The 27,724-nt window shown below is 56.0% G+C and overlaps 1 protein-coding gene across 1 annotated transcript; it reads left to right on the forward strand.

The window, feature by feature from the left end:
• The first annotated feature begins 14,986 nt into the window (after window positions 1-14,986).
• On the forward strand, window positions 14,987-26,757 carry RNF19B (ring finger protein 19B). Its single transcript, XM_086765153.1, has 9 exons — window positions 14,987-15,677; window positions 20,136-20,341; window positions 21,999-22,143; window positions 22,537-22,699; window positions 23,344-23,458; window positions 23,939-24,079; window positions 24,376-24,583; window positions 25,367-25,498; window positions 26,001-26,757. Exons 1-9 carry the CDS (start codon window positions 15,103-15,105, stop codon window positions 26,458-26,460), a joined length of 2,145 nt encoding a protein of 714 aa, XP_086621279.1. The 5' UTR covers window positions 14,987-15,102; the 3' UTR covers window positions 26,461-26,757.
• The last annotated feature ends 967 nt before the right edge of the window (window positions 26,758-27,724 follow it).

Genomic DNA, 27,724 nt, shown 5'->3' on the forward strand with positions numbered 1-27,724 from the left:
CATTTGTGGTGTTCTTCCTTTGTTTCTTTTGATGATGGATGTTAAACTATGCTCTTCCTCCTTGTCTGGGGCTGCATCCTCTACTACTTGCCTGCTGTTTTAAAAACCAGTTCTGCCTGCTCCTCCTGGCTTTCTAGTATGCGGGATGGAGAAGTCCTGGCTCCTCTGAGCTGGGCTGCTCCTGTTTGTTTGATCCTTACCTGAGTGTGGGGCATGCAACGAAGGGGGGTGCTGGGGGGAGGCCGTTCAGCTCAAGGCTCTGTGTTCTGTAGCTGGATCTGTTCTGTGACCTGTCTCTGTCATCTTGACCTTGAATGTTTTCCACAGCATGTGCTGCTCTGCAGGTGCTGTAAATTCCTTCTGTTCAACGATTTCACTCCAGCAAGCTGCTTATCAGGCACTCTTTTGAAAACCATGTTCATATTTCATACACACAATTATTCAGCAACTATAAAAGGGGAAAATTCCTATTTATAGCACAAGGACCAGCATCAAATAGGACACTGAATTCTCACTGATAGAGGAAGTGACCTGTTCTCTAATGCAGCAATATTTCTGCTGAAAAGAAACAGCATATTGGATGGAGGGGGAGGGATGAAAAACCCTGGGCCATCGCTTTCCATTAAAAATGTGCTGCAGTCCTAAAAATATAGGATCTGCCCTTCTCCCTTCCTGATAAAACCATCTGCGAAAGAGAGATGGCAAGAAAACCTTTCACCGTGCATTTGTGGTTAGTAATAACGAGTGCACTGACTTCTGATGGTCTGCTTTGGAGCTGGTCTCAGATTTCTGATTGATACGCGATCTCTGACCTTGACCTGGGAGCAAGGAGAAGTCACTACAGAGTGCCCGCTGTGGGCAGGTACCGCAAATCCCTTGTCTGCAGAGAGTTTGTACAAGCATGGTACTTGTGTGCCCCTTGAAATGGAGCACAGGGGGCTGGGGAACAAAGAACTGGCTGAGATCGACGACTGGAGGGGGTGGGAAGGTGGGAAGAGCGCTGGGGACACGGGTGGTAACTGCTGCAGAGAAGGTGAGGGCCTGTTTTGTCCGGGCCTGCTTCCCGTGACTGCCTCTGCTCTCCCTTCCCTTCCAGGTGTGCTGAGCCACGGCTTCCTCACAGGGCCATCGCTGGCCTCTGCCTGCTGCTGTTCCCTGTTGTCATCTTGTCCTTCCCTCGGTCTCCAGGCTCTTTAGGAAGAGCTGCAGTGGGAGATACCGAGCGAGGACCAGGGGATGGGATTCCCCCTCCCGTTGCCGTGGCAACCGCTGGGAAGGGAAGCAGCAGTGGGGTGTGATGGGGAGGCTGGAGGGGTGTGATGGGGAGGCTGCGGAGGCAGGGCTGCGCTGACATCACGGGGAGGTGGCGCAGAGGGAAGGGGAGTGGGAAAGGGAGAGCCGGGAGACTGCGGAGGAAAGAGAGCAGCATCGGGAGTGGGCTCCGGGGCGAGGTAAGAGATGCTCCGCGGGCAGCGGTCAGGGCGGGCTCCACGAGCGGCCGCGGGATCACAGCCTGCCTCGGCATCTTTCCGGCCTACGTGCCGCTGTGGGATGGCTCTTGGGCAGCAATGCCGTAACAGCCTGGCACAGCAGGGCTTGGTTCTCGGACAGTGAGACGGATCAGAGCGTGGCTGGTGCAGAAGCTGCGAGTGCATGCCCTCCAGGATACCAGTGTGTGTCACTGACAGTGTGCAGGGAAGAGCCAGGAGCACCTGAAATTCCAGGATGGGCTAAAGAGACTGGGGAGCAGCCCTGGTCCCTCTCTGGAGAAGGGGACCAGAGTTCCCTCTTGAGGTTAGCGCAAATCATTGATGACGTGAATCAGAAGTTTGGAGACTTGGTCCCTCTGAGCTGCATCCAGCTCACAGGAGGCTGTAAGCAGAGCTGGTGCACGGGGACCAAGCCCAGCAGCACGCGTTTGGGGTGGGAATCCTAAACCCCACATCTCCAGCAGCCTCAGCACTTACCCTGCCTGTGCAGGAAGCAATAGCTCCGGGGCAGGCAGCCAGGTGCACAATCATTGCTGGGAGCTCCGGCTGTGGATCCTGGGGATCTGCAGACCTGGAAGGCAAAGTAACAAAGTCCTTGAAACTGCTCTGGATGTCGTATTGCCTTTTCACGTAACAGTTGCATAACGGGATCCGATCTGCTAGCAGAGAGAACAAGGGGTGACGGTCACCTCTGTGCCCTGTGGCGTCCCAGCGGTACCTATGCGCTGTGCTGGCCCGCGGCGCTGGAGTAAATTTAATTTCTCTCCCTAATCCAAAAGCTGGGCTCATTCTTTATGGCTTGATAAAGCTGGTGGGGTTACAGTTCCGATTCCACGGCAGGGAGGTGTGTGGACTCCACACCTACGTGCAGGCAGGGCAGCAGAGCCCTGCAGTGTGTTAGCAAACCGAAAAGTGAGTTTATTAGCACCCACTCAATCTGCGCTAACCTGCCTTTTGCCCGTCACGATCCTCAGCATGCTTCCGTCTGAGGAAAGGACATCTCGGGTCAGAGCCCATTGCTGGTAACCCTGTGGGTGTCCGAAACCAGCAGTGGGGTGGAGATGGAAGAAGCACAAAGCAGAAACTCAGTAGGGCTGAAGAAACCTTCTTTGAAATCCAAGAACAGGGAGAGGCCAATGCTCCTGTCACAACCGTTTTGTCGAAATAACTTTCACACGTTTTGTGTTTCACACGTAGTTGAAAGGGCTGGGGGCAGCAGTGGGGTATAGAGAAACGCAGCCAGGAATGCTGGAGTGTCTATGAGAAAGCAGGACTGCAGTTAGCAGAAATATGCTTTAATTAAGGGAGGTTATTGCTGCGAGATGCACGATCCTCACCCCACAGACACCGATGCTGAGTCTACACGGAGCGTTTGGGAGCGGCCCAGGGTGGCCACACTGCTGCTTGTTTTATGGTAACTCTGCGAAGAGCAACAGCTCGTGCAGCTGTGCGGGACTTGTGTGGGAGCACTGGTCAGAGGCTCTGCACTTGGAGGCTTTTAGGAGCAGGCTGCACTGTCACCCAGGAGGCTGCGTGGCCAGCTGTGTTTCATGCTGCTGACGTGGGTGGGCAGGGGAGGAGAGGACCTGCTAGCAGCTCTCTGTACCAGCCCTCAGTGCTGCACAGGGCAGCTGTGGCCGGAAGGAGCCAGCTCTGGATGGGCCCAGGTGCTCCCCAATGAGCCCCTGCTGGGCACGGCCTCAACGGTTTGGGAGGGCGTGGGGAGGAGTTAACGCTGCTTTTCTGCAGTTTCAGTCCCTGAGGTTGCAGTTCTGCGTGGCGGGCAGCTAGCACAGCTAGGACTGCTTCTAAGTCATGCTTCAATTCGATTTTTCAATGTTATTAAAGATTTAGGAGGTCCTGGTGCCATTCCCCCTCTACAAGCAGAAAGGCCGTGGCAACCCTGCTAGTCCTTGACCTTCTCCACTGCTGGGCCGGCTCTCCTCGCTGTTCCCCTCGTACTTGCCTACACCGCAGAAGGGCCGATCACGTGAATATTACACAGCCTGGCATCTGCACATCAGCTGAGGCTCTGACACGCTCCTACTGATCCTGCTCCGCAGCCACGCTGTACTACCTGTGCGTTTGTACCAGTGTCCAGAGAGGGCCCTGGAAGCTGTGCCAGGTCCTGTGAGATGTTTTAATCCTTCCTACTCCACAGCTTATCTTGGCTGTGACTCCACTGCAGGGAATGTTTTCCAGTTCCTTTGGCAGGGCACACACAGGCTCTCTCCGGCGCCTACCTTGTGTTTGTTTTCACTCCTTATCTGGTACCACTGAGAGCAGGCAGCGCGGCAGCTGAGTCAAGGAGAGCAGGCTGGTGTGTTCCCACTGCTGCCTGGGCCGCCCTGCAGTCCCACCCATCCTCTCCCTAAGCCCAGGCTGAAATGTCCTTCTGCTGAGGTAGCCGTTTGTTTAATAGCTGAGGTTACTTGAGCAACCAATAGTTCTCTGGTTCCCAATAGAAATATTATCCCTTTGCCCAAATCAGCATTTCTATCTTTCTTACAAATCTAGTCTTAATTCTCAGCTCTGGGAGGATCTAGGTGCATTCCCGACCTACCTGCGCAGAACCCTGCTCCTTTTCTTTCTTCCTGCCAGTGTCACTTTTTCTCTCTGAGGTTAAGCAACAAGGGCTGGAAGCACATGGAGAAATTGCTGGAGCCATTTGATTTTCTTCAGTGTCAGGCCCTCTTGTCTATACCCCAACAGCTCATTCTCTGTGCTTGCTTCTCTAAGGAGGGCGGTGAGGACGGAGTCAATGGGATCCTCATGGCCAAGGGCATTGCGATACAAATCCCAGTCCACGGGCTCCGGGAGAACTTGGCTCTGTGGCTTCCAGCAGAAGAAAAGCTGTTCCCATCACTCAGCAGGCCTGGTATCCCAGAGAACCAGGGCTGGAAGACAAGGTGCCCACAGTAAGGCTCCATGGCTGCAAATAAATTTTCCTTGCGAACAGGCGAAGGCACCGACTCCCTGGTGCTGCATTTCCACTGGTTCCATCCTAGCAGCCAAAGGCTGGGCTGTGGCTCTGGGCTCCAGTTTCCTCTGACTGAAGGAGGCCACGGGGTTTGTTCTGCTCTGGGACAGCTGAAACACCCTCGCTGTGCATTGTTAGCATCTCTGCACATCTCTGTTATTTCCAAACCAGAAAAGGTCACAGAGACCCAAGAGAAACCCACTTCCCTCCTTCACTGGAACTCCTCTTTCTGCCTTGCACATGCTTTTGTTGCCACCTCTTGCATGCCAAACGCAGGAACAAACACTGGGGTTTGGCAGGGCTCGAAGCCTTGGCTGGTCGGATGGGAAAGAGGCATTCTTGGTCCTCGGCCCGGGGACAGGGCTCTGCTCCGTGTCCACCGCCAGGTTCTCCAGCTGCAGTTTCGGCGCTCAGCCCACGCTGAGAGCGCTGCTCTTACACATCTGGGGACGGGCAGCACCCCTGGGTGCCGGGCTGTGAATCCTGCAGGAGATCCAGGTAAAGTGGGTGGGAATAGCTGGAGCAGGACCTGGAGCTACGTGAACCCCAGCATGTTGCTGCGGCTGAGCTGCACCGACAGCGGGAAGCGCAGGAGTCGGTGCTGCCTTGAGAGGTTTTTCCCCAAATATGTGTGGGGGCAGGGAAAGGCAGAGAGAGGCCGTGTGAAGTCAGGCTGTCTCTGTTTTGTTTAAATAGGGCTGTTATTGCCAACAGCTGCCCCCTGAGACCGCAGGGCTTGTGCTGGGGAGAGATCCTGTACCTCACAGACAGCTGGGAGGCACTTGGCAGCTACTGCTCTTCCAGTGCCACTGGACTTTTCCTGGCGCTCCAGGGAACTGGGATGGCAGCCCAGATCAGACAGGGCAGGTCTGGGCAGGTGAGAGATGGTCATAGCTGCTGCCTCCCTGTTAGAAGGATGCTATGGAGCAACAGCAGGGCCTGACTTCAGAGAACCATTTGACGTCTCAGTGTGCACTGATCGACCTGAAAATTTCCTGCTAGATTTTCTGCTGTGCACAGTTCAGCCTCCTCAGAAAGCACAGGAACTAGTTTGCTTAAATACTGGCTAAGGCAACCCACAGATGAGATCAGCACCAGAGAGGAAAGAGGGTTTCTCGTGGTGGCAGAGGGGTGAGGGAGAGGAGGGCGGGAGAAGAGGAATTTCCTGTCTGTGGTAAAGGTGGGCTCTGCCTGAAAAGAAGTTAGAGAGAATTGGCTTGTGGTCTCAGCATCAGGCAGGGGGAAGGAAGGGGTGGGTCAGTGGCAAACCCCCCCAGAACAAACCCCGTTTACCTCTCCACGCTTCCCTCTCCCCCAGCCCACCTCGTTCTGCTGCAGAGAGAACACAGCACTGGGGGAGCAGCCCTGGACTGAGCCAGGCTGGTGGCAGGGGCTCGGCAATCGAGGGTTCTGCTGGGGAAAAATCACATCTGAGGCACGGGAAACCTGATCGAGCTGACTTTCAAAGTGAGACACTCCGACATTTCCCACCTGGTTAGTGCTGGCTCAGCCCTCTGGAAAATGACACAAGTTTTCCTTGCTGCCGGGCCAGAGGGCTGTGCTGGGAGCGCTCTGCAGCTCTCCCGTCCTGGCTGCAGACGGGAGGTGCCGCTGGCAGGGTTCAGAATCACTCTTCTTCCCCTTTTCACAGCTGTTGCTGGTTATGAAAATGGGAATGTTCCCCAGCCAGTTCTCGGCAGGAACTGCCCTTTTCAGGGCTGACCGCATGGGCTGTTTCTTGCTCTTCCCAGCTCTCGACAGTAGTCACAGATTTGTGTACTTTCTAGTCTTGGCAAAGCGCTGCCCTTCCCTGCTCCTCCTCCTCACGCGGCGCACAGGAGAGGCCCGTGGCTCTGGCCTCTGAAGAGGGGATGTTTGTTCCTTGGCCTCAGATCAATACAGTTCTTGAGTCAATCCTATTCCCAAAGCAGGAAGAAAGAAATAAGAAACGTTTGTGAGCAGTCCTGCTGTGGGGATTTATACCCCAAGCTGTGAGTCTGCAAGTAAACCTTGTTCCTAGCAGAGTGATCCCGACACCAGCTACCGTCCTCTCTCCCCACAGTGCGTGACAGAGATCACACCTTGCAGGACAGCGGCACATCACGGCATCCGGCAGGAAAGTCATTATTTCTTGTCACATCTGATGCAGAGGCCAAGTGAGTGTCCACAGCACGGACCAGGGAATGCCGGGCAAAGCTTCGCAAAAACAGGAAGGAGACAGCAGGGCTTACTGCTGCTGGAAGCGGTGGGTGCCCAAAGCTTAGCGAGATTTCTGAAGGGGTCAAGCATCGGTGCAGGCAGCGAGACTGTGCAGAAGTTACCACCAACTACAACTGCAGCAGGGTAGGAACCCCGGGGCTCAGAGATTAAGCCAGTTTTAAGAGAAACGAGCAGAACTAGCAAGAAAGGGAGATGACTCCATGCCAAATTACTTGCACTGTCCCTGCAGCAGCCAGCTTTGGCTCCTCAGAGGACACTGACGGCACAGAAGCGGGTAGATTCAGGCCACGTCCTACCCAGCAGGTTGAGCGCTCCTCAGAAAGTCCACATGGTTTGACTGAGCTCATTCAGAAAGAGGTTGTCTGGCTAATGCTAAGGTCAGTCTGAGTAACTCCTTCCACTTTCGTTGTGTGGTGAGGCAGGAAGCTGAAAACTCCCCAGCTGATTTTGGAACCCCAGGCAGAGGCCCGTGAGCGGCGACCGCACTGGTTCTGAGAAACAGATGAGTGTTAGTACTGAGCCCCCTGCACTCAGTTCCCTCCCTGACTGCTAATGGCACACAACGACAAAATTTCCTTGCTCTTTATTTCAGAGCTCAGGGAAAATTTCTGCCATCAGCACTGAGTCAAAAAAAAAAAAGTTGGTAAATTCAGGAAGAAATGCAGCTTCATGCAGCAAGGTGCTAACCTTTGGAATTGCTCTGAGAGTTTGTTAAGTCAAATACGATACCTGGCTTGGAAATATCCTGATGGTTTTATGATCTTTAATAATGTCTGTACTTCTGTACCCAGATAAGGGTCACCAGACTGCTCCAAGACATCACCTCATCCCCTTAAATGGATAAGGAGAGAATTCTCTTCCTGTCCTTCCCTGTCCTGTTGTGATTGCCATAGCTTAATTTCTGTCAAACATGGAATTACCCCGGGCCAGCGCAGCACGGCTGGAGTGCTCAGAACACCGCAGGGCCTGCCCCATGAACCCCACTTTGGGATGAGAACGACCTCTGTGCTACAGCACTTCTGGAGGTGCCGAGGTGGTTTTTTCAAAACTTTGCCTCTGAGACAGAGTGTTGCTCAGGGGAAAGAAGTACCACACCTGTGACACAGGGTTTAAGCCCCATGCTAATGTTCTCCCAGATGGTCCCGAAGAGACCTCAGAGGTTCAAGTCTCTCCCCTCCTGGCAAGTGAGGGAGCGTGGATGTTTCTCTTCCCCTGCCAAGATGAAAACAGTTCCTTTCATTTTTCTTATTTCGCTTTTACTCCCCAGTGCAGGGCTGTTAAGGTTGGGTAGTGGCTCTAAGAGGGTGTTATCCCACAGTGACCTTCCCGTGGTCCTTGCTGAAGCAGCTCCAGGTACGGAGAGGCCCTGCTGAGAGGAGCTGTGCTCTTGTCCTTGGAAGTTCCACCAAGACCTGTCTCTTCCCAGGTGTAAACTGGTGCTTTGTGGGATCAGGGCTCAAACCTCCTTTGAAGCCAAGCGGCCGTAGGGACAGGCTTCAGCCACCACCTGCCCATGACAGCAGGTCCCCCTGGGCCTCTGGAGCCTTCTCCCATTAGCAGGCCGCTGCAAGCAGTGGATTACACCCTGGCAACAGGGACACTGCAACATGCAAGCCCCGAAACGGCAGCGCCTGCTCCGCTACACAGCAAAATAGGTCGTGCATCAGCAAATGAAAAAGGACAGATGGTGTCTGCTAATACAGCTTAGTCTATGGCCTGCAGGATTAACTCGCTAGTTGTCATGTCTGCAGAAAATAGGAAATAGGTGGGTCGGGTGGAGGAAACGTGCGGTGTGCTCAGCCCTACCTGTGTTCGTAGGATGCACAGTTGGAAAGGATGTCAGAGATGCCGTGAGGTTCTGAGACACTGCTGAAGGGCTGCCAGTGTCCCTCTGGGGTCTGGGCACTAGAGCTAATGCCTTGTCCCAAGCTGTCCCATCCAGCTCCCACGCTCCCACACTCCCACTGCACAGCTCAGCGCTGTAGGGAGAACGATGCTGAGCCACGCAGGGATCTCCAGCAGAGACAGGGACACCGCTTGCGGTCTGTGCGCCATCAGCGGCTCTGCAGGAGAAGGCCACAGCTTCCTGTCCTGCGCCAGCTGCAGGACAGTCTCCAGATCAGCCTTTTGAACTTCCAAGCACCCACGTGTCTGCAGGAGTGAGACAGAAAGCTGAGGCAGAAGCCTCAGGTCTTCTCACTGCCTTCTCTGTGACACACTGTTCTCCTTTCCTGGAAACCAGGCCAGTGCCTCACTCTGTTCTCCTTGCAGAAATCAAGCCCCGTGCCAGTGCTGTAGCTCCTCTGCATCTGCTCTCTGAGGGCTGAACAAACCCTTCCTCAGCCCTCTGTGAATGGTCCTCCTGAAGATTTCACCTTGACCCTTCCTGTCTCCGCTGCGGCCAGGTTTGCTCGCATCCCGCAAGATGCTGAGTACCCCGAAAAACAGCTGCCATCAAGGAGTGAGGAGAGGAGAGCCTCCAGAGCCAGCACTAGGTTCCTGCCCTGTCACGCCATCTCCGTGCCTCTTGCTGGTGGCACCTGGTTGTCCCTGCTGAGCGCCTGGCCACCGCCACCCCGGCACAGTGTGCCCAGGACAGGCAGCTGCCTGCCGCTGTCAGAGGTGTTTGTCACCGCCACCCTTCTCCTAGCCACAGCTAGCTGTCACAGGCACCGGGGCTTTCTCCAGTGACTAATTTTCCTGTGTTTATGCCAACACCAAACACACAATTGTCTGTTTAACAGCTCGGGTGAGGAGGGAGTGTGGCTGCTCCCTCGTACTGCAGGGATCAGAGCAGCACTTTCCCGATGGCAGCACCCTGCTGTGCTAAAGCTTCTCCGACATAAATCCCCGATGGTTAAGGATAGCAGGTCACCAGTAAGAGCGAGTCGAGAGCGGAGATCACCGTTATTTCTGTCCCCAAAGCCGTACAGTGAGTGTGCACGACAGCAGGTGTATAAGGAAATCGAACACCCTGTGCTTTTACTACAAAAGGAAACGCTTCTTTCGCAGAGGGGAAAAGCATGTCAGACTGCTATCACGATTGCTTAACGCTCCCTACCTTCACGTCACTGCTGAAGCAGACGGCAGTTATCTCTGCGTCCCTGTTCGGGGTCTCCCCTCAACGCACGTGTGTCAGTGACGGGGCCAAGCCCACAGCCTTCCTGGCCGGCTGAGCCCTGGAGGAGACAGGATGGTGAGCTACGTGGGCACACGAGCCTCCAAGCTCTTCCTCCTCAAAATCTCCCCACCTCCCACCTCCTTTATCAGCTGCTCCAAAGACTTGCCATGTGCGTAGGTGGCTCCCAAGCTTAAAAGATGACTCCCCACTCCCCCCACCTCCCTCCATGAGCGTGTTCGGGATTTTGAGGAGGGGGAGCGCAGCCTTCCCCCGTCTGCAGGCCTGTTCTGCAAGGCACGCACGAGGCTTTCCGAGAGTTCCGTGTGGTGACTCTCTCCCAGGATCTCACACGACAGAATCTTCCTTGGAAAGCCCCAGCAGGGAGAGGAAGATTGCTGTGCTGTGAATGCGGGTGTCAGGAAGGAGCAGAGCGGGATGGGGAGATGGAGGGGAGAGGAGGTGTAACCACAGAGTAAACCGGAACAATCCTCTTGGAAGAGCCTTGAGTTTCTGATCCCAGGGCTCCCATCTCCTGCCTTTTGCTCTTCATTTAAAAGAATGTCAATCCTTGTTATGTCCAGCAGAGAAAAAGGGAGTCAGGCAGAATCATCTCTTCCTTTCCTGAACACATCTCAGGGGACCACAAGAGGCAAACAGAACAGGAACTGACTAGATCAACCCCGGCAGCGTGTGCGCAGTGGGGAGAGCCCTCCCGAGCCACTGGTGTCTCCCCCGGAGAGACACAAACGGCCATTAATGACATCTCCATCCGAGAAACTATCAGAATGCATGTCACACAAACCAGTGTTCCTCCAGGGCCCTGGCAGAAAATGACCCCAACGAGCTTCAGATCTTGAAGACACAGCTGCTACCTCTTGAACACAAAGGCTCCCTCGCCACAGATCTCAAAGCTCTCAGGGCTCACCGGAGAGCTTCACCTTGCTGAGCCCCCCCTGACAGACCAGACTGCTCTGCGCACCGGGGAGCCGGGGCCCTGAGAGGAGGAGTTAAAGCAGGCCCACACGCTCCTGGCACGACTCTTCAGGGCAGGGAGCTAGGACAAGACCCCGCACCGCGCTCCTGAGAGGTTTCGAACTACCTTTGTGTTTCCTGGGTGTCTGTCCCGCTCACCTAACCTAGACGCTGGGACTGCAGCAGCCTCTCAGGTTTTTCTGCAAGGTGTCACAGCTGTGCCCCGTGGTGCACCCTGCAAGGTGTCACAGCTGTGCCCCGTGGTGCACCCTCAGCAGACAGACCCCCAAATCACCCATCTGCATCTTGGCGCTGGTGAATCCTGAGGCATCCGGATCCCTTTAGCAGCCCTGGTTGTCCCACCCCAGCAGGGCCTAAGGTCTCAATCTGCCCAGCGAGACCAGAGCTGAGTCATTCCAGAGTGCCCCTGCCTGGCTACCAGGAAGGATTCCCGGTGTAATGCTGTTCCACTCCTTTCCCCGTTTCATCACGTCTGCAGCGATTTCAGAAAGCAGCAGCATGAGCTGGGTTTCCTCTAAACTCCCTTTGCTCTGAAATACAGCCTGTGACCTACGAATAACCGCCCAGCCCTGCCCGGGTAAAGGGAGAAAGCCCGAGGAGACCCACGCACTTCTAGAGAAAACAGCCTGTTCCAGGGAGGGGCTCGCACCTCAGTGCCAGAATGACCTGGGGGTTTCAGGCAGACTGAATCTTTCTGTGTCCCAAAATAGATGTTTCAACATCGCCCTGCGTCCTGAGGACCAGGGACAAGAGCAACAGGCAGTAACTTACCACACCTGAGCTGCCTGGGTGACCAGGAAAGGGAGGGCGGGCAAAGAGGACGCAGTAGGAGCCGGAGTTTCTATTTTATCGGCCGCAAACCAAAGCTGGCGCGCCTGCCTGCCAGCGCCCCACCGCTGCAATATCCCCCGGCCACAGCACACCCCAGTCCCTCCATGCAAATACTCCCAGCCTCAGAGCGGAGTTTCACCATCCCTTCCCGGCAGCCAGCCTCTGCTTTCACTCTCTGAATTACGAAGGGGAGTTTTCATTACATCACCAGAGGCTCTTCCTCCTCAAAGACAGCGGCAGAGCTGTCACTCTGCTTTGGGGGGGTTTTTGGGGAGTGGGTGGCCAGGGTATTTCTCTAGAAAGTGGCCCTGTGCCTCCCAAAGGCAGGTTCAGCCCAGCCCAGCCTCCCCAGCTGCTCCATCCAGGCAGGCTTGGAAGGCCAGGAAGCCTTCCTGGGAGATACGGCATTTTCAGGAGGCTTTAAAAGCCGCCTGTGCCAAATCCTGCCCTGACTTAAGCAGCGGGGTCGGAAGTCAGCAGTCTTCCAGCTTTCTGCCAGCATAAGCAAGAGCAAATTTGCCTGTCAGAGCTGGGATTTGCGGAGCCATTCGCTGAAGCGTTTGAATTCTCCTCTTTTCAATTTTTTTTTGTTTGTTTTTTGTTTGTCTTTTCAAATATCCCTCAGTTAAACGGTCAGACTGCTGACGGTTTCCCTGCAGCCCCAGGGAGGGGCTGAGTTGATCTCACTCCCAAGCCGGTGACTTTCCAACCAGCCTTTTTCCTCCCCTCCCTCGCAGCCCACTTCCGTGCCCTCTCCTTCCCAGTCCCAGATCCTGGCTGGGTTTTTTTTTCTCAGTTTGAATCAAAACAAACTACCGGGTTCAAACTGCTCCCTAGTCAGGAACGTGGTGAGCTGGAGCCTCAGCTCCTGGCAAGGGCTACGGAAACTCACCACGGAGAAACACCTCAACCACGGAGAACTTGTTTTCAAGTAGATGGTATGTCTGGACCACGGCGGGGTTAGAAGTCTCTATCTCTGAGCTCCGTAAAAGCACTGAATTCCCTTAAACGCGTAAAGACTGGCAAGAAGTCTGCAGAGCTTGGGAGCAGGGAAGATGGCTCTGAAGCCCGCATGAGCCCCTCGGCTTTACCCTGGCCTCCTCCAGCCCCGTTCGTGTCACGATTCCTCAGATAAGGGAATGCGGAGTCATTCCTGCCCCATCAGTGCGTCGCGAGCTGATGCCTTTCCCAGGGACTCCAGATGGTTTTGCTCTCTGTCTCTCTGTTTGCGTCTGCACTACTGGTAATTCAGGCCTGTCTCGCATTAGCTTCGGAGATGGAACCTTCCCACAATTAGTTACAGTCTGCGCTCGCACTGCAAAGGACGTAGGGCTGAGCTGTCAGAGCGCTGTCTGGGAGATCCATCCCACACACGAGTCCTGTTCAGGTTTCTCTATTTCAGTCAGGAGTGGGATTTTTCTAGTGAAATCATCAAACCAAGACAGTCTCTGCTACAGATGGGTAGCGACAGCCATTTAAAGATGCCTTATACCTGGCTCGCCTCAGACAGGAATAGCTAATTTCAAAAGAATCTGTTTCACGCCAGCACAACATCGCTCCTTTCTGTCTCTGGCCTGCCTGTCCCACCAGAGGATCCTTTCGCGTGTCGGTGCGCTCCGGGAGCTCCCCATCAGAAGTGGCAGAGAAAGGCTAAGTGTCTTCATGCCTGCCCACGACCTCCAGCCTGCCAGGGACCGGGGCTCGGCAGCTCACTGCTCAGGGGCAACGCGCTCCTCCGACACCCGTGTAGCACCCCTGCCTCTCCTGGAGCAGAGGGGTTTGGTGCCCTTGCTCAATTAGCTCGCTAATAACAGGGTTCCTCACCCCAGATGGGAATTTAGCACTCTGAGGCCAGTCCTAAGCGTGGTCCAAAGCTTCCAGCTGGGCCAAAGACACGCGCGTTGTGGCAGGAATGCCGGCGCCCAGCAGAGGTGAGGAAGCGCTGACAAACGTCTGCGGACGATGAGCTCTAGGGAGGGACTCGGGTGCAGCAGGCGTCTTGGGATAAGCACTGAGGGCGTACGGCAGGCGCAGAATTAATGAAGAAAAACGCAGGGAAGGTAACAGGAGAGCTGTAGGGTATTAGGAGGAGGAAGCTTCATTTGTGTGCTCTTGTGCAGGTGATTTACTCCCCTCTACGCTTTGATTCACCTGTCCATCAAACAGAGAAGTGTCATCATTATCTCTGCTGTGCAGCCAGGCACGGGGTCTTTGCCTACAGCAAGTCAGGCAGCGCGAGCGCCGAAACCCAGGTGCTTTCGACTGTCAGGCTGGGCTGGGTTGGCTAAACCTTGTTCTCCATCCCAGAGGCACTGAACGGGGTCCTCCGCAGCCGGGAAGGAGCCTGGTAATAACTATGCAAATAGGCTTTGCTGAGAGAAATGACTCCAGGAATGGCAAGAGCTGGAAGACAGCGAGAAGCCACACTTGTCACATGAATAACTACAGCCTGTCCACTCAGAAGCTGACAGTCTACAGGGAAAGCAGCCCCTTCTGTGCCGATTTAACATGCACTTTGTAGACACAGCAGATCTTTCTGCTTCACCTCCTCTGCATAATAAGAGGCAGCGTCCTTCCTGTTAACTTATCTGCCTTTGAACGGGAGACGAGGCTGGCAGACCCCTGTGGGCAGGAGGGAACCCTGGAAGGAAACAAAGGCATTTAAATTTCTGCATGACTGCAGCCAGAACGTGGGTTGTAGTTTCAGTGCCTCTGTATGAAAGAGGCTAAGCCCTGCACTCGGGGAAGAGTTCCTGGGTGAGCAAAACCTCCACATGACTCTTCACAATTAAAAAGAAAGGCCACGCAGTGAGGGCCAACGTGCCCCAGCAGGATGAATGAATTGAGAGGGGACTGCTGTGCTTACAGACCCCCCCTCTCCAACAAGAGACACGTTAAGAAACAAAGAGCCCCCCAGGAGAGCCCCAGGCCCCTTCACAACCCACCATTAGCGCCAGATCTGGGACGAGGGGGAAGCCTTGGCTGGGTGAGGCCAGCAGGCCGCCACAGCCCACCCCGAGCTGGGCAGCGGTGCTCGGGGCAAGGCCTGCGGCCCTGTCCGTGCCGAGGCCGGGCGGCTGAGGGGCGCCGGGCGGCCCCACGCTGCCGAGGTACTTCAGAGCCACCCGGGGCACCGCTGCCGCAGGACCGGGAGCGGGACAGCCACCGCCCCACCGGAACCCGCGGGCCTCGGGGCTGCCCCGGGGCCGGCGCCCGCGACCAAAATGGCGGCGGCGGCGGCCGCGCCCGCTGACGGGGCGGGGCGGGGCGGGGCGCCTGCGCAGTGGGCGGGGCGGGGCGGGGCGGGCGCGGTGCCGCACTCACTCGGCTCCGGGGCCGCTGTCGTTGCAGCGCGGCGGAGGCAGCGCCCGGAGCCCCCCTCGCCCCCGGAACGACCCTCGCGTGGCTCCGCCGCGACACCCGGACCCTCGCCGCGGGCGGACACCGTCGACTGGCAACCGGTAGCCATGGGCTCCGAGCGGGACTCCGAGTCGCCGCGCTCCTCCTCCATCCACTCGGCCGCCGCCAAGTGCCCGAAGCCCGGCCGCCGCCGCCGCCTCTCCTTCCAGAGCGTCTTCTCCGCCGCCGCCGCCTCCGCCGCGGGCGGCCGCCGCCGCGCCAAGGCCGAGCCGCCTCCCGCCGCCGCCCCCCCGCCGCCGCCTCCCGCCGCCCCGCCGGCCCCGCCGCCCCCACCGCCGCCGCCGCCCCCCGAGGAAGCTCCGGTGGTCCCGGAGGGTAGCGGCGAAGAGGAGCTGGAGTGCCCGCTGTGCCTGGTGCGGCAGCCGGCGGAGAACGCCCCGAGGCTGCTGTCGTGCCCGCACCGGTCGTGCGGGGCCTGCCTGCGGCAGTACCTCCGCATCGAGATCACCGAATCCCGCGTCAACATCTGCTGCCCCGAGTGCAGCGAGCGCCTCAACCCCGCCGACATCCGCCGCCTCCTCCACGACTCCCCGCACCTCGTCGCCAAGTACGAGGAGTTCATGCTGCGCCGCTGCCTCGCCGCCGACCCCGACTGCCGCTGGTGCCCGGCCCCCGACTGCGGGTGAGTGCCGGGTGAGCCCCCCGTCCCCATGTGCTCTGGGACAGCCTGGGGGTGGGCGCAGCCGCTGTCCCCATCGGGTGCTGCCCCGTCCGTCCGTCCGTCCTGGGGTGACTCAGGGAAGGGAGACCCCCGCCCCGGTGGGGTGCTGGCTGTCCCCACCAGCTGTCCTGGGACGGCTGGGGTTGGTGTCTGAGCTGGGATGCTCCTGGACCCGCTGTCCCGGTGGGGTGCCGCTTGTTTCCAGCGGGTTCTGAGGACGGTGTCCCAGCTGGGATGATCCTGGGTGCTGCACTGTCCTGCTGGGTGCTGTCTGTCCCCACCTGTGTCCCAGGACAGTGTGGGGCGGGGCCGCTCACCCCCGGTGACCAGGACCCACTCCGGTGACCAGGACCCACTCCGGTGACCAGGACCCACTCCTGGTCCTACCCAGTCCCACGGAGAGCCCTCGTTGCGGGTATTCTTGGCTCGTTTGTCAGCAGCCCCGTCAGGACAGCTGATGGGCCTCGGGTACCAAAACAACCCTGTGCCTGTCCCTGCTGCCTCGCTGTGGCGCCGGGGCTCGTCCTCGGGGATCACGGAAACACGGACAGATCGGGTACAAGCAGTAGGGCTTGACAGGGGTTTTAGCTGAGCCATTGTTTCCCTCATTTAAAAGTAAAGCTTTTTTTTTTTTTCCTGCACAAACGGGAAGCGTGGAGTTTCCCAGCCGCGTGTATCGCTGCGCGCTGTGGGGACGGTGCGTGGAGACGCCGTGCAGCCTCTGTGGCAGTGAAGAAGGAAGCGTAAATGGTCACTTTTTCCCAGGGAGGCCGTGAGTACATGGCAGAGAGGAGTGATGTTGACTCATGATCCGTTGCTTAACTGAAGAAACGTCTGTCTGTCCAGAAACCAGCCCAGCCAGGCTTGATGGCTTGATAGTTATGTGTGTGTTGCTTTCATTTTCTCTTCTCCTTTCCTTAAAACGAACTCTGTTAGCTTTCTGTTTGAGCATAAGCCAAAGCTGCCGGGAAGAGGACTTTGTTCGGGAAACTTGGAGAAGTGCTGCAAAGCTTAGCTAGAACTCAGCTTGGATCGCAGTTCTGGGTAGCGAGCACATGAAAGGAAAGTCTGACCTGGTAGTCGGAATGGAAAGCGTGGTGGGAGAGTTGTGAAGATTTAATCAGAGCGCTGTAATAGCCTTCCTATGCAAATGGGTTAACCTGGCGCAGGTTAGCCCTTGCACGGCCTCCGAGCGCTGCTGTATGAGGGCTTGTTTCTTCAGAGGGCAACGTTAATAGCAAACGGCAGCTTTGCTTCTTTCTGAAGCAAAATCAAGCGCTACATCTTGATATTTCAGTAGCGCTGGGGATGAGATCAGGGAGATAGAGCAGGTTACGCTGCCCGCAGAGCAATACCAGAGGGAATGCCCCTGCTGTTAACCAGCTAGGGAAAATCCGGTTCCTGCTTACCGAATCTCAGCTCTTTGCCTGCTGTGATATTTATCTGGGCTCAGGAAAAGGTGTAAGTGTTACCCAGGCTGTCTGGTCAGAAGCAGCCAGCCCCAGCACGGCCCGGAGGGCGTTGCCTCTGTGACAGTAACCCAGCCTGAGCCTGACCCGGCCGTTGCTTTGTGGGCTTTGGTGTCACACGCGGCTCTTTGTGCAAGCAAAAGCTGCCTCCCTGGTTAGCCGGTTAGCGAGGGGAGCCGGGCGGCGTGCGCGGGCATCTTCCCCTCAGCTGCCCAGCAGAAGCGTGAAGTGCCTGGGCGGTTGGAGCCCTGGCAGCTCTCGCGGGCCGGTGCTGGTGGTGTGTCTGTGGCGCTGGAACAAAGGCTGTTGGCATCAGCCCTCCACAGGGAGGGGGATTAGTCGCCCTGTTCGTTCTTCCCAGCGAGCTTGTGTCGCTGTGCTTGTGTAAAGTCAGGGTATGAATTATTTACAGCGGGCTTTCCCACCGTAGTAGTGCCGGTGTACAGAGCCAGAGCCGGAGCGCAGGGCTGCGGGCACAGCGATGCTGGGCGCTGGGTGTCGCCCACCGCCGAGATGACGGCAGCGAGGGGCTGCTGGGCGACGGCAGACAAAACCCTGGGCGTGTGGCATGCAGCATCCTGTGCCTTCCACGCGTACCGCAGTCTTTCGTAAATGAAAGAGCCTGGCTGTGCTGCTGGGGAGGAGGAGGAGGAGGAACACAACACCGGTGCGTGTTGCCATGGGAACACCGGTCAATTGATGCGCCATCAGTCACAATACAAATTATTTTCTATGTTTGCAGCTTTTTTTTTTTTTCCCGCTGCTACAATCAAGTGTCATCGCTGTCTAGTGTTTTGTCACGCTGCATCTCTCCTGGAAGCCTGGGAGAATAACAGAACCTTTTAAAGACATGGAGCTGTGTAGGCTGAGCTCAGTGAATGAGGCTGGAGGCAGCTGGTGAGGCTCTGACTCCTGCGGAGCAGCAGGAGGAGGGACAGAGGCAACTCGTGGCCATCCACGGAGCGGGCTGGAAGTGGAGCTGTGCGATTCCTGGGGTCTTAAGAAGGCGCTCGCTGCCGCTGCTGTGTGGGGAAGAGTCAGAGTTTCCCTTCTTGTCTCCGCTGGGGTTGAGCCTGGAAGCGGCCGTTTCACGCAGCGACGTCGGAGGTCGGGTGAAGGGGGGGACGTGTTGGCCGTCCAGGTCCTGCCGTGGCTAATCCTGGGCACGTCGCTTCAACAGCCTCTTTCCAGTTGACCTTGGGGTCAGAGATGTGTTATTTCTTTACCTAATAGACAGCCGTGCCGTTTGTTTCCCAGCAGCTGTGGGCTTGTTCATAGTACTTGTCATTTCACCTCTAGGAATGAAATACAAACAGTAACAGTTCTCATTTCTCATAGGATTCTCTCGAGTGTTTAGAAAAACCCTACATTTTAAGTGAGAGTTAATTTGGAGCGTGGAGTTGCTTAATATGTTACAGTGAGCTTTCCCAGCCTGCTGTTAGGGTTTGAAATAGCAGTGTGTCGTAACACAGCTGGTCAGATGGAGCTGGTTTTATTGTTTGGCTGGGTTTTTTTGTCAGGGGTCGGTCTTCGGCTGTAAAACAGCGGCAGGGTAAGGATGCTGAGTGGGATCTTCCCTAGACGAGATGCGTAGGAGTCAATGTGGGTCAAGTTTCTTCTTCCCAAACCCCCGGTCTGTCTGTACCCCATCTCTCCTCGAATATTGGCTTCACGTGCAGGCGCGCAGCCGGTGATGCACGCAGAGACCCTGCAGTCGTGCCTCCCGGCCCTGCGCTCGGCGCAGAGACGTTGTTTCTTTGGCGATTGTGTCGTACCCTGGCAGGATGAAGTTGCTCGAACTCCCACGGGATATGAATCATTGTGGTATGACACATTCAGCGGTTCTTACGCTGCTGCCTCTGAAAAGAGGCAATACAACTTGAGCTACACCAGCTCTAAATATAAAACCTTAAACAGGAGTTATTCTCCTCTGGCCGCTAACAAAAATACTGTGGATGATCCACAAAAATACCCTTTGCTACTGGTGTCGCAAAACTGGAAGGCACTTTTGGAATTGCTCAGTTCAGCCTCTGCCAGTGGAAACAACCTCATCCTAGAGCACTGTAAGTCAGCTTTCCTGCAGCGGTGCGTGCCGGTGCTGCTTAGGCTTCCACGTAGACAGCGCGCTTCCCTCTGGAAGCGTCATGCTGCTATCAGAAAAAGCGAGCTGGTTGAGCCTGGCCTCCCTCCCTTGTGCATTCAGTTGGTTTTACTCCGGTTCTGGCTTACTCTGGAGGCAGAGCGTTCCTCGCCGCTCTTTAAAAAAGGGCGTTCTGTGGAGATCAACAAGATCTTGAAACCCCTGTTGTTCTGCTTTTTTAGAATCATTCAGTTGATGGAAGTGCCCAGGACAGCCTCAGCTTTCCTAGACTCCTCCAGGCCGTACTGCGTCCACCCACGCGCCTGTCCTGAGGAACTGGGATATGTGTGCCCGGGAAGAGCAGCATGGCCCTGTCCTGGGAGCCTGAATCAGCAGAAACAGCAAGCTGTTAGCCAGGCGCAGCGGGCAAGACAGATCTGTCTGTGCGAATTGACAGTGAGAACTGCCAGCAGTTATTGAGGAGAGAGTTCAATATTGTAAGCTGTCTGTAGAAAAGATATCTGCCCCAAGTAACCCAATTAGCACTGCTTAATTTCAGGCCCTGCAGTGCAAGCCACAGAACCGGAGAGAGCAGGAATTTGTCGGGCGTGCAGGCTTGCTGTGCAGTGATGGGAAATACGATGAAAGGAAGGAGACGGGCTGACGGCCTGCCTTGCCGACCTGCCCCACAGGGCAGCGTTGCCGCGGGCTCCGGGGTGAAAGCACGCGTGGCTTGGCATAGCCTGAGATCTTGCTGCGGCCGCTCTTCAACCAGCTGCTCTGAGCAGAGCAGCTGAATTAAAAGGATCGCTGGACTGTCGCTTGATAACTGTGTCTTTTACTAATACGCCCGCTGTCTTCCTTCTCCAGTTACGCGGTTCTTGCCTACGGCTGCGCCAGCTGCCCCAAGCTGACTTGCGAGAGGGACGGCTGCCAGACGGAGTTCTGCTACCACTGCAAACAGATATGGCATCCCAACCAAACCTGCGACATGGCCCGCCAGCAAAGGGCACAGGCGCTCCGCGTACGGACCAAGCACACGTCGGGCCTCAGCTACGGACAGGAATCGGGGCCGGGTATGGATCCGTGTGTGTTTTGCTTACTGGGTGCTGCAGTTATGCCTGTGAAGCTGAGAAAGAGCCACCTGTGTGCAAAACCCCCTCCCGCCAAAGCCCAGGGGTGTTGGTGGCCTGTGGGGAACGCTGCTGCTCGGCGCAGCTGAGGGTCTCCAGCAGCCACGGGTGAGAACAGCTGTGAAACTCGGTCATTTCCCCTTCTCGTGTGCAATAGAACAAATCCATCAGGCTCCTGCAAGAACGCAAAAGAGATCAGTGGGTGATGACGTGCTTTGAGTCCTTCCGCGTCGTGGCAGCTCCCCTCATCCGGCCCAGCTACGCTTGTGGCTCTTTTGATCTTGGATGTTCTCGCTTCTTGCTGATCTAAACCCTGAACAAATAGGCACTTTTCACCCTTACAACTTCAAATTTGCCTGCTGCAGTAGTAAAAAGTAGCATCCATGCCTAGCTGAGCGTGAGGAGCCTCGCTCCCTGCACTGTTAGGTGTTAGTAATGTCAGGTACAGGAAAAAAACGCCAGTCCACAGACTCCCACACTGCCTGGTATGAACTGCTGTGTCCGCTGCATGAGCGTTTGATAAAAATAACCATCCTGACTCTGAAAGTGGGCAGTCCGGCCACTCCATAAAGTCCCATCCTGCCCCCAAACAAAACACCCTGCTGTTCCTTCTGTGTCAGGAGTGAAAATGTTAATAACACGCTCACTTGGAACGGGGCTGCGACGGGTGACTCAGAGGTGGCGCAGCGGTGTGTCGAGGTTCAACGTGCTGTAGTTCCAGGGCCCTGGTGTTGGACAGCACAGATACCGCCACAGCCTGCGGTGCAAACCAGCAAGCGAAAAATAGTTTCTGAGATTTTTTTCACCCTCTTAAAGGAGATCCCTGCCAGGAAGGGCTTAGCACTTAGCCACTGAAAGGGAGGCTCTTGAGACGGTGGTTTTTCCCCACCCTGTTCCTGCTGGACTCCATGCAGTGATTAATAAGGTGCAAGCTGGTCTCAGCAGCTGGATTTCATATTGTGGAGTGTTGCAGAGGCTGCCAGCAAAGCCCTGAACCACCGCACAGCCGTTGCGTAACTGATCAGATGACGCCTGAATTAAGGAAGGGATGAAGGACCCTTATCCTGCTCTGCCAGCAGCAAGCTGGGGGCTGGACAGCCAGCTCCGGGCTCCCGTGTGCGGCTGCAGACCCGCTTCCCCGTTTGGCTGCTTGCGAAGGCCAGGTTCAGAGTTCCTCCCGTGCCTTGTTCTCCCAAGTGTTCTGTAGTTCTTGGCCCGTGAGTCACCTTAGTGGAGCAATTTGGTAATGGTTCGTTCTTACGCCGTTGCCTTGGCTAACACAGGGCAGGTATGACTTGTTCCCAGCATTGGGGCATGTTCTGGAATACGTCTTGTTCAAGGCTAGAATGAGCTTTTAAAATTACTTGTTCTTGGTCACTGCTGTCTGGGCAAATAGCTTTGGTGGGATCTGTCTCATCAATGTTATCCTCTTGCTCTGAGGAGAACCTACAGACACAGCCACCCCCCCTTTATCTGCGATTAGCAAAGGTGTTCTGCCCCCACAGAGAACAGGAGTTTCAATCCACAATGAGAACCCCCGTGCTGGTTCTTCGTGCTCGCAGCACAGAGTCCAGCTCAATCCCATGCTTCCTCCCCGTAGCTGACGACATCAAGCCATGTCCGCGCTGCAGCGCTTACATCATCAAGATGAACGACGGGAGCTGTAACCACATGACCTGCGCGGTGTGCGGCTGCGAGTTCTGCTGGCTGTGCATGAAGGAGATCTCGGACCTGCATTACCTCAGGTGAGGAGGGCAGCAGCACGTGCTTCTTGGAGGCTGGTTAGAGGAGTTCAGTTCGTGCGTTTGCCTTTCACCCTCCTCCCTCTCGGACCAGTCGGTACAATTTTCTTCTTCCCACGTTATAGTAGGAGGATGCTCTTCCACACCAAGAAAAGCTCCCCCTGATACAATTGCTTTTGAGATCTCTTGGCATACTGGATATTAAACATAGGCCTGGTAGTGTGCTAATCACCTTGATGAGCAAATTAACCTTGATGGGGGACAGGGGAAAGAGGGAAACCTTTTTTGTGTTGTCTACCCGCTTCCTAAGGTTTGGGTTTTGTTCATGTGGCAGTTGAACTTGGGGTTCTTAGGAACTGTTGTGGTGTTAATGTCCCTTTTTTCCTCTCCTTTAAGCCCCTCTGGCTGCACGTTCTGGGGCAAAAAGCCATGGAGTCGTAAAAAGAAGATTCTCTGGCAGCTGGGCACATTGATCGGTGCTCCTGTCGGCATCTCCCTCATCGCCGGCATTGCCATTCCTGCGATGGTCATTGGCATCCCCGTGTACGTCGGGAGGAAGGTAAGCGTGGAGCGTGGAGGGCTGGAGCTGAAGGGTTTGGGACGTTCTCTGTCCTCAGGGCATCTGACCAGAAATTTACAGCTGATACGAAGAGTGGATCTTGTCATAGAATCGAAATTCAGTTGTCTCTTCTAAACCTCTTTTGGGCTTTGTGTGGGGACAGGGAAGGTGGTGGCTGGTAGCCCTTCAGGCTGAAGTCCTCTTTTTGCATTGCTCTTGTGCCTCTGCCGTGAACCAGGAGCACCCAGGGAGCAACCTGGTCCCTTCTTAGCGCATCCTGAAATGATGGGCTCTGTGGGACAGTGGCTGGACCCTGAGCATTGCACTTTGGCTTGCATAAGTCACTCGTGTCTTGATGCTGGCCCGCTGCCCCAAGCTGCGTGGTGCTGTTGTGTGTGTGCTGATAAAGAGATGTTGAGAGGGAAGAAGCAGCATGGCAGCACTGTATTTGTAGCTGCTGCTTTTTCTTAGTTGTAGACCCACCTGCTAGATCTGATCTGTGAGGGCATCTGTGGTCACAGTGAGGTTCTTTAAGGGCTAATGCACCTGACCAGGCTGTAAAATCACAAGCTTATTAGTATTTTTCTGCTGGTGTTGGCTCATGGCCAGGCCCCGTTCTCACCTGGTGCTTCTCCTTCCATCAGATCCACAGCAGATATGAGGGAAAGAAAACCTCTAAGCACAAGAGGAACTTGGCCATTACTGGTGGGGTCACCTTGTCTGTCATTGCCTCTCCGGTCATTGCTGCTGTCAGTGTTGGTAAGTGGCCACAGTCCCTTTCCCCTCTGGTGGACCAGTAGCCACTGAGACAGATGGGTAGCCCAGCCCCGGGAGGTGGGGGGTGGCCAAAGGATGCTTTGCAGACTGCTGCTGTGTGCTCTTCTGGGCACATCCCTGCGTTTCACACCCAGACTGCACGTCCTCCTGTGCTTGAGTTGGCCTGCAGCAGCGCAGGGCTTGTCTGGAGTCCCGTGTCTCACAGAGTCCCTTACCCGTGGGCTGGTTGGGTGGCGGATGTCCTGGGGGTTCAGCTGTCTGCGCTCTTGGGGTTCCCTCGTTCTGCACTGCAGCAGCACGAACGAAGGGCTCCTCCGCTGTCTGTCTGCAAAGTTGTGAGCTGGGACCTTGAAAAGCAGCACAAACACAGCTGAACGAGTCCTTACCCCAGAGAGTCCTTTCCATCTGCCCAACGCGGCTCAGCCTTAAGCTCCTCTTACCTCCGCGCGTCCTGCTCTCCAGGTATCGGAGTCCCCATCATGCTGGCTTACGTCTACGGCGTTGTGCCGATCTCGCTGTGCCGAGGCGGCGGCTGTGGAGTTAGCACCGCCAATGGAAAGGGTGTGAAAATCGAGTTTGATGAAGATGATGGACCAATCACAGGTAATGGGATAACTGGTGAAGGGAAGGGGTGTGAAGCAAGACCCTGTCACTGCCTCGTGTAATGAAGTGGTAGTGGGTCTTAATTTCCTAAATCTGAATGTCTGTCTTTTCCTGGGTTTGGCTAGGAGCACTTATTTGCTTCAGTCTTCTGCTGGTGACCAGCTGTGAGCAGCATCTCAGCTCTTCCTTGCCCTGGAAGAGGCGGGGAGGCAGTCTGAGGCGCGACCCCCTGCCAGCCCCATCGCAGCCAACAGTTCCCTTGCTGATTCTCCCTCCTGTGCTGTTCTTCCCCGCAGTGGCTGATGCCTGGCGAGCCCTGAAGAACCCCAGCATTGGCGAGAGCAGCATTGAGGGCTTGACCAGCGTGCTGAGCACCAGCGGCAGCCCCACCGACGGGCTCAGTGTCATGCAGGGCAATTACAGCGAGACGGCCAGCTTCGCCGCGCTCTCGGGCGGAACCCTGAGTGGCGGTGTCCTCTCGGGAGGCAAGGGGAAGTACAGCAGGTAACCGATGGGCGCAGCAGGAAAGGGGTAGAGGCTCCCAAGGGCTGTGCTGGTTGAGCAGGCTTGTTTTGGCCAGCTCTCCAGGACTGTGAGTGGTCCTTCTGTGACCTGGGAATCATGTCCTGGTATTTTTACCTCTAGACTGTAGAATAACCAGTCCCAGCAGACCAGGCTACTTCTGGATCCAGTACTAGGCTGGTTCTTGTAAGGAGGAGAAAAAATAAACAAGTATTTGTCCCTCCTGAGCTCCTTGAAACTGCAGAGCTGCTGCTGTGGGTTAATTCGGAACGGTGCAGAGATGCCTGCGTGGCCTGCTTAAAGATCTTCCGGTCCTCTTATCCCAGCCTAAAGGTTTTCACGTTTCCTGTTCCCTGGTGGCCCATAGTAAGAAGGTCCACTGCTTTCCATGTCAGGAGGTTACACCACAGTTTTCCTCTAAACTTGCCTGTGAGTCAGTCTGCTGTGTAATTAGAGACACGTGTTGATACGGCAGCCAGGATATAATTGTGGCTGCGTGCTAGATCAGTGGAAATCTGTTATTCGCAGGAGTTGTATGAGTCATAGATGTAAACACAACTTCACCTTCGTCATGGAAAACAGAATGCGTTTACCTAAATGGAGCCAAAAATGACTCGAGTGAGAGGAACCATTGAGATTAAACTCTGTCATGCCAAGCTGGGCCAGCGCAGAGGGCCCCTTGCTTTCCTGTGATGCAGAACAACTGGTTGGTGCCCCTCAGGGACTATCAAAGGCGTTTCTGAGGAATCCTCTTCTCCTCTGCAGGCTGGAAGTTCAGGCCGATGTCCAGAAGGAAATTTTCCCCAAAGACTCGGTCAGCTTGGGGGCCATCAGTGACAACGCCAGCACTCGAGCCATGGCTGGGTCCATCATCAGCTCCTACAACCCCCAGGACAGGTAGGAGGAAGTGCAATGGTGAGAAGAGCGTTGGTCGTGGGTGTCCTGGAAAATCTGTGCTCTGCGAGGTGCTGCTGTGGGTGGCGAGATGGATGTAGTTGCACCAGCCTGCTCCTCTGTAGCTGCCAAGTAGGTTGATCCTTTTTCTGGCACAGAAGGGGCACTGGGGACAATTTGGGAGCAGCCTCTGTGGGTACTGTGGAAGCTGAGGAGGGGATCTGCAGCCCAGGACCCTCAAGGTCTGTTCCTGGCTGCTCCTGTGGACTGTGGTGCTTTCCCAGTTCGGTTCCCAGCTCACAGCCTGGGGCTGATCCCGGCTGCTGTTAGCAGGGCTCGAGGGAAGCAGCGAGTGCTGTTGGTTCCCAGATGCTGCGGGGTGATGAGCAGCGTCTTGCTCACTTCTGGGAAATGTGATCTTTCCAGTGCGGTGATGCAGTGCCCGGTGGTGACCCAGTCAACCCAGTAACTGTACCCAGTAACGCAAGGGTGCTTGTTTCTGCAGGGAGTGCAATAACATGGAGATCCAGGTGGACATCGAAGCCAAACCAAGTCACTACCAGCTGGCCAGCGGCAGCAGTACAGAGGACTCTCTGCACGTCCACACCCAGATGGCAGAGAATGAGGAAGAAGAGGAAGAAGATGGTGAGCAGGAGCAGGTGTGCAAACACCAAAGCTGTGAGCAAAAGGACTGCGTTGCCAGCAAAACCTGGGACATCACCCTGGCCCAGCCTGAGAGCATACGGAGCGACCTGGAGAGCTCCGACAGCCAGTCGGATGACGTGCCAGACATTACCTCGGACGAGTGCGACTCCCCCCACTCGCAGACTGCAGCAGCCTGCCCGCAGACCCCCAGAGCTAGAGGTGCCGAGAGCCCAAGTGCCCACCTGAGCCACTGTGCCCAAGCCGAGGGCTGCAGGCTGGATGAAATGGTCAAACTGGAGTGCATCGAAGCCAGAGTGTGAAGTGGCCTCCTGCTGAAAAGCACACTCGCTGTCGTTGCATCTTCTGGGGCGGGGTTGTGTCCGTGTTGGCTTCTGTTTGCGACTCTCCAGCTGGCCCCCCGGCCTTGCCTTGGGGAGCTGCTGTTTCTTACGTGACAAAAGAGAAAAAGGGAAAAAAAAAATCTCCCACCGTCTTTTTGTTTTAATTTATTGGTCCAAGCTCTGTGAGGTGTGTAAGAGTGTAAATATGTACGTGTGTCTGTATGTCTGCAAACCTCCTAAGGGACTATTTGAATAAAGACTCTGGTTGTCATTCCACTCGCATCCAGCTCGTCCTTTCCAAAGGTGCGCGGTGAAATCCTCTGGCTGCTTTTGCCCTTTGCTACACGCGGCTCGGGGGCCAGATCTGCTTTGTCGTGAAGCTGTAGCAGGGAGAGGTCTCTTCTCTCCCCTTTCCCTGTGTGTGAGGGCTGTGCACAGGTTGAAAGAGGAGAAGGGTGGGGACTAACGCTGCGCTGAGCCCCATTCCCAGCACAGCTCCGTGTAAGGGAGCTGAGGAGGCTGGTGGCTGGGCTGGGCAGGAGCTCTGGGACAAGTGTCTGAGCCTCTGCCTGGACCAAGCCTTCCCCAGGCCCCGGGAGCCAGGGCTGCATTGCTGTCCCTGTAATTAAATTGTTGGTGCCTCATGTTTACAACGAGCTTTGCAGAGAGCATCGCTGAGCAAGGATCTGCCAAGAGTGAGGGAGGGCTCCCCAGGGCACCCTGCTGGGAGCGGAGCTGGGTTGCTCTTCCCACAGCTGCCTCAGCAAGCCGTCGTCCCCAGCCCCTCTCGCTCAGCCTCTTGCTCTCAGTAACTTCCCTGGAAGCTCCCTTGGAGCGATTGCCACCAAACTGGCTCCTGAGTCACCTCCTGGGAAGCCGGCACCAGCCCTGACCCCTCTGTTTTTCCTTCTCTCTGCAGGTCAGTCCCTGGTACCTGGCGGTGCTGGCTCTGCCCCGCGGTCTGGCAGTGTCCCACCCCGAGGGGTGCCCCTTCCCAGCTCCCTGGCGCCTGGCCTCAGACCTGTCTGGATGGATCCCAGCCTGCTGCCATCGCTTTAGGGTGGACTGACCCGAGCGTGCCGGCGAGGTGGAGATGGCGGGGATGGATGGGGAAGCGGCGTATTGGCGTGGCGTGGCAGAGCGTGCCGCAACATGGCCACCAGCTCGGCAGCGAGGGGAGCGCAGGGGTGGGGACAGGGCTGTGCTTCCCCTCGGCTGAGGCAAGCGAAGGTGGAGTTATCCT

Source organism: Chlamydotis macqueenii, chromosome 22, assembly GCF_036417535.1.
Source record: "Chlamydotis macqueenii isolate bChlMac1 chromosome 22, bChlMac1.mat, whole genome shotgun sequence".
Classification (NCBI taxonomy): domain Eukaryota; kingdom Metazoa; phylum Chordata; class Aves; order Otidiformes; family Otididae; genus Chlamydotis; species Chlamydotis macqueenii.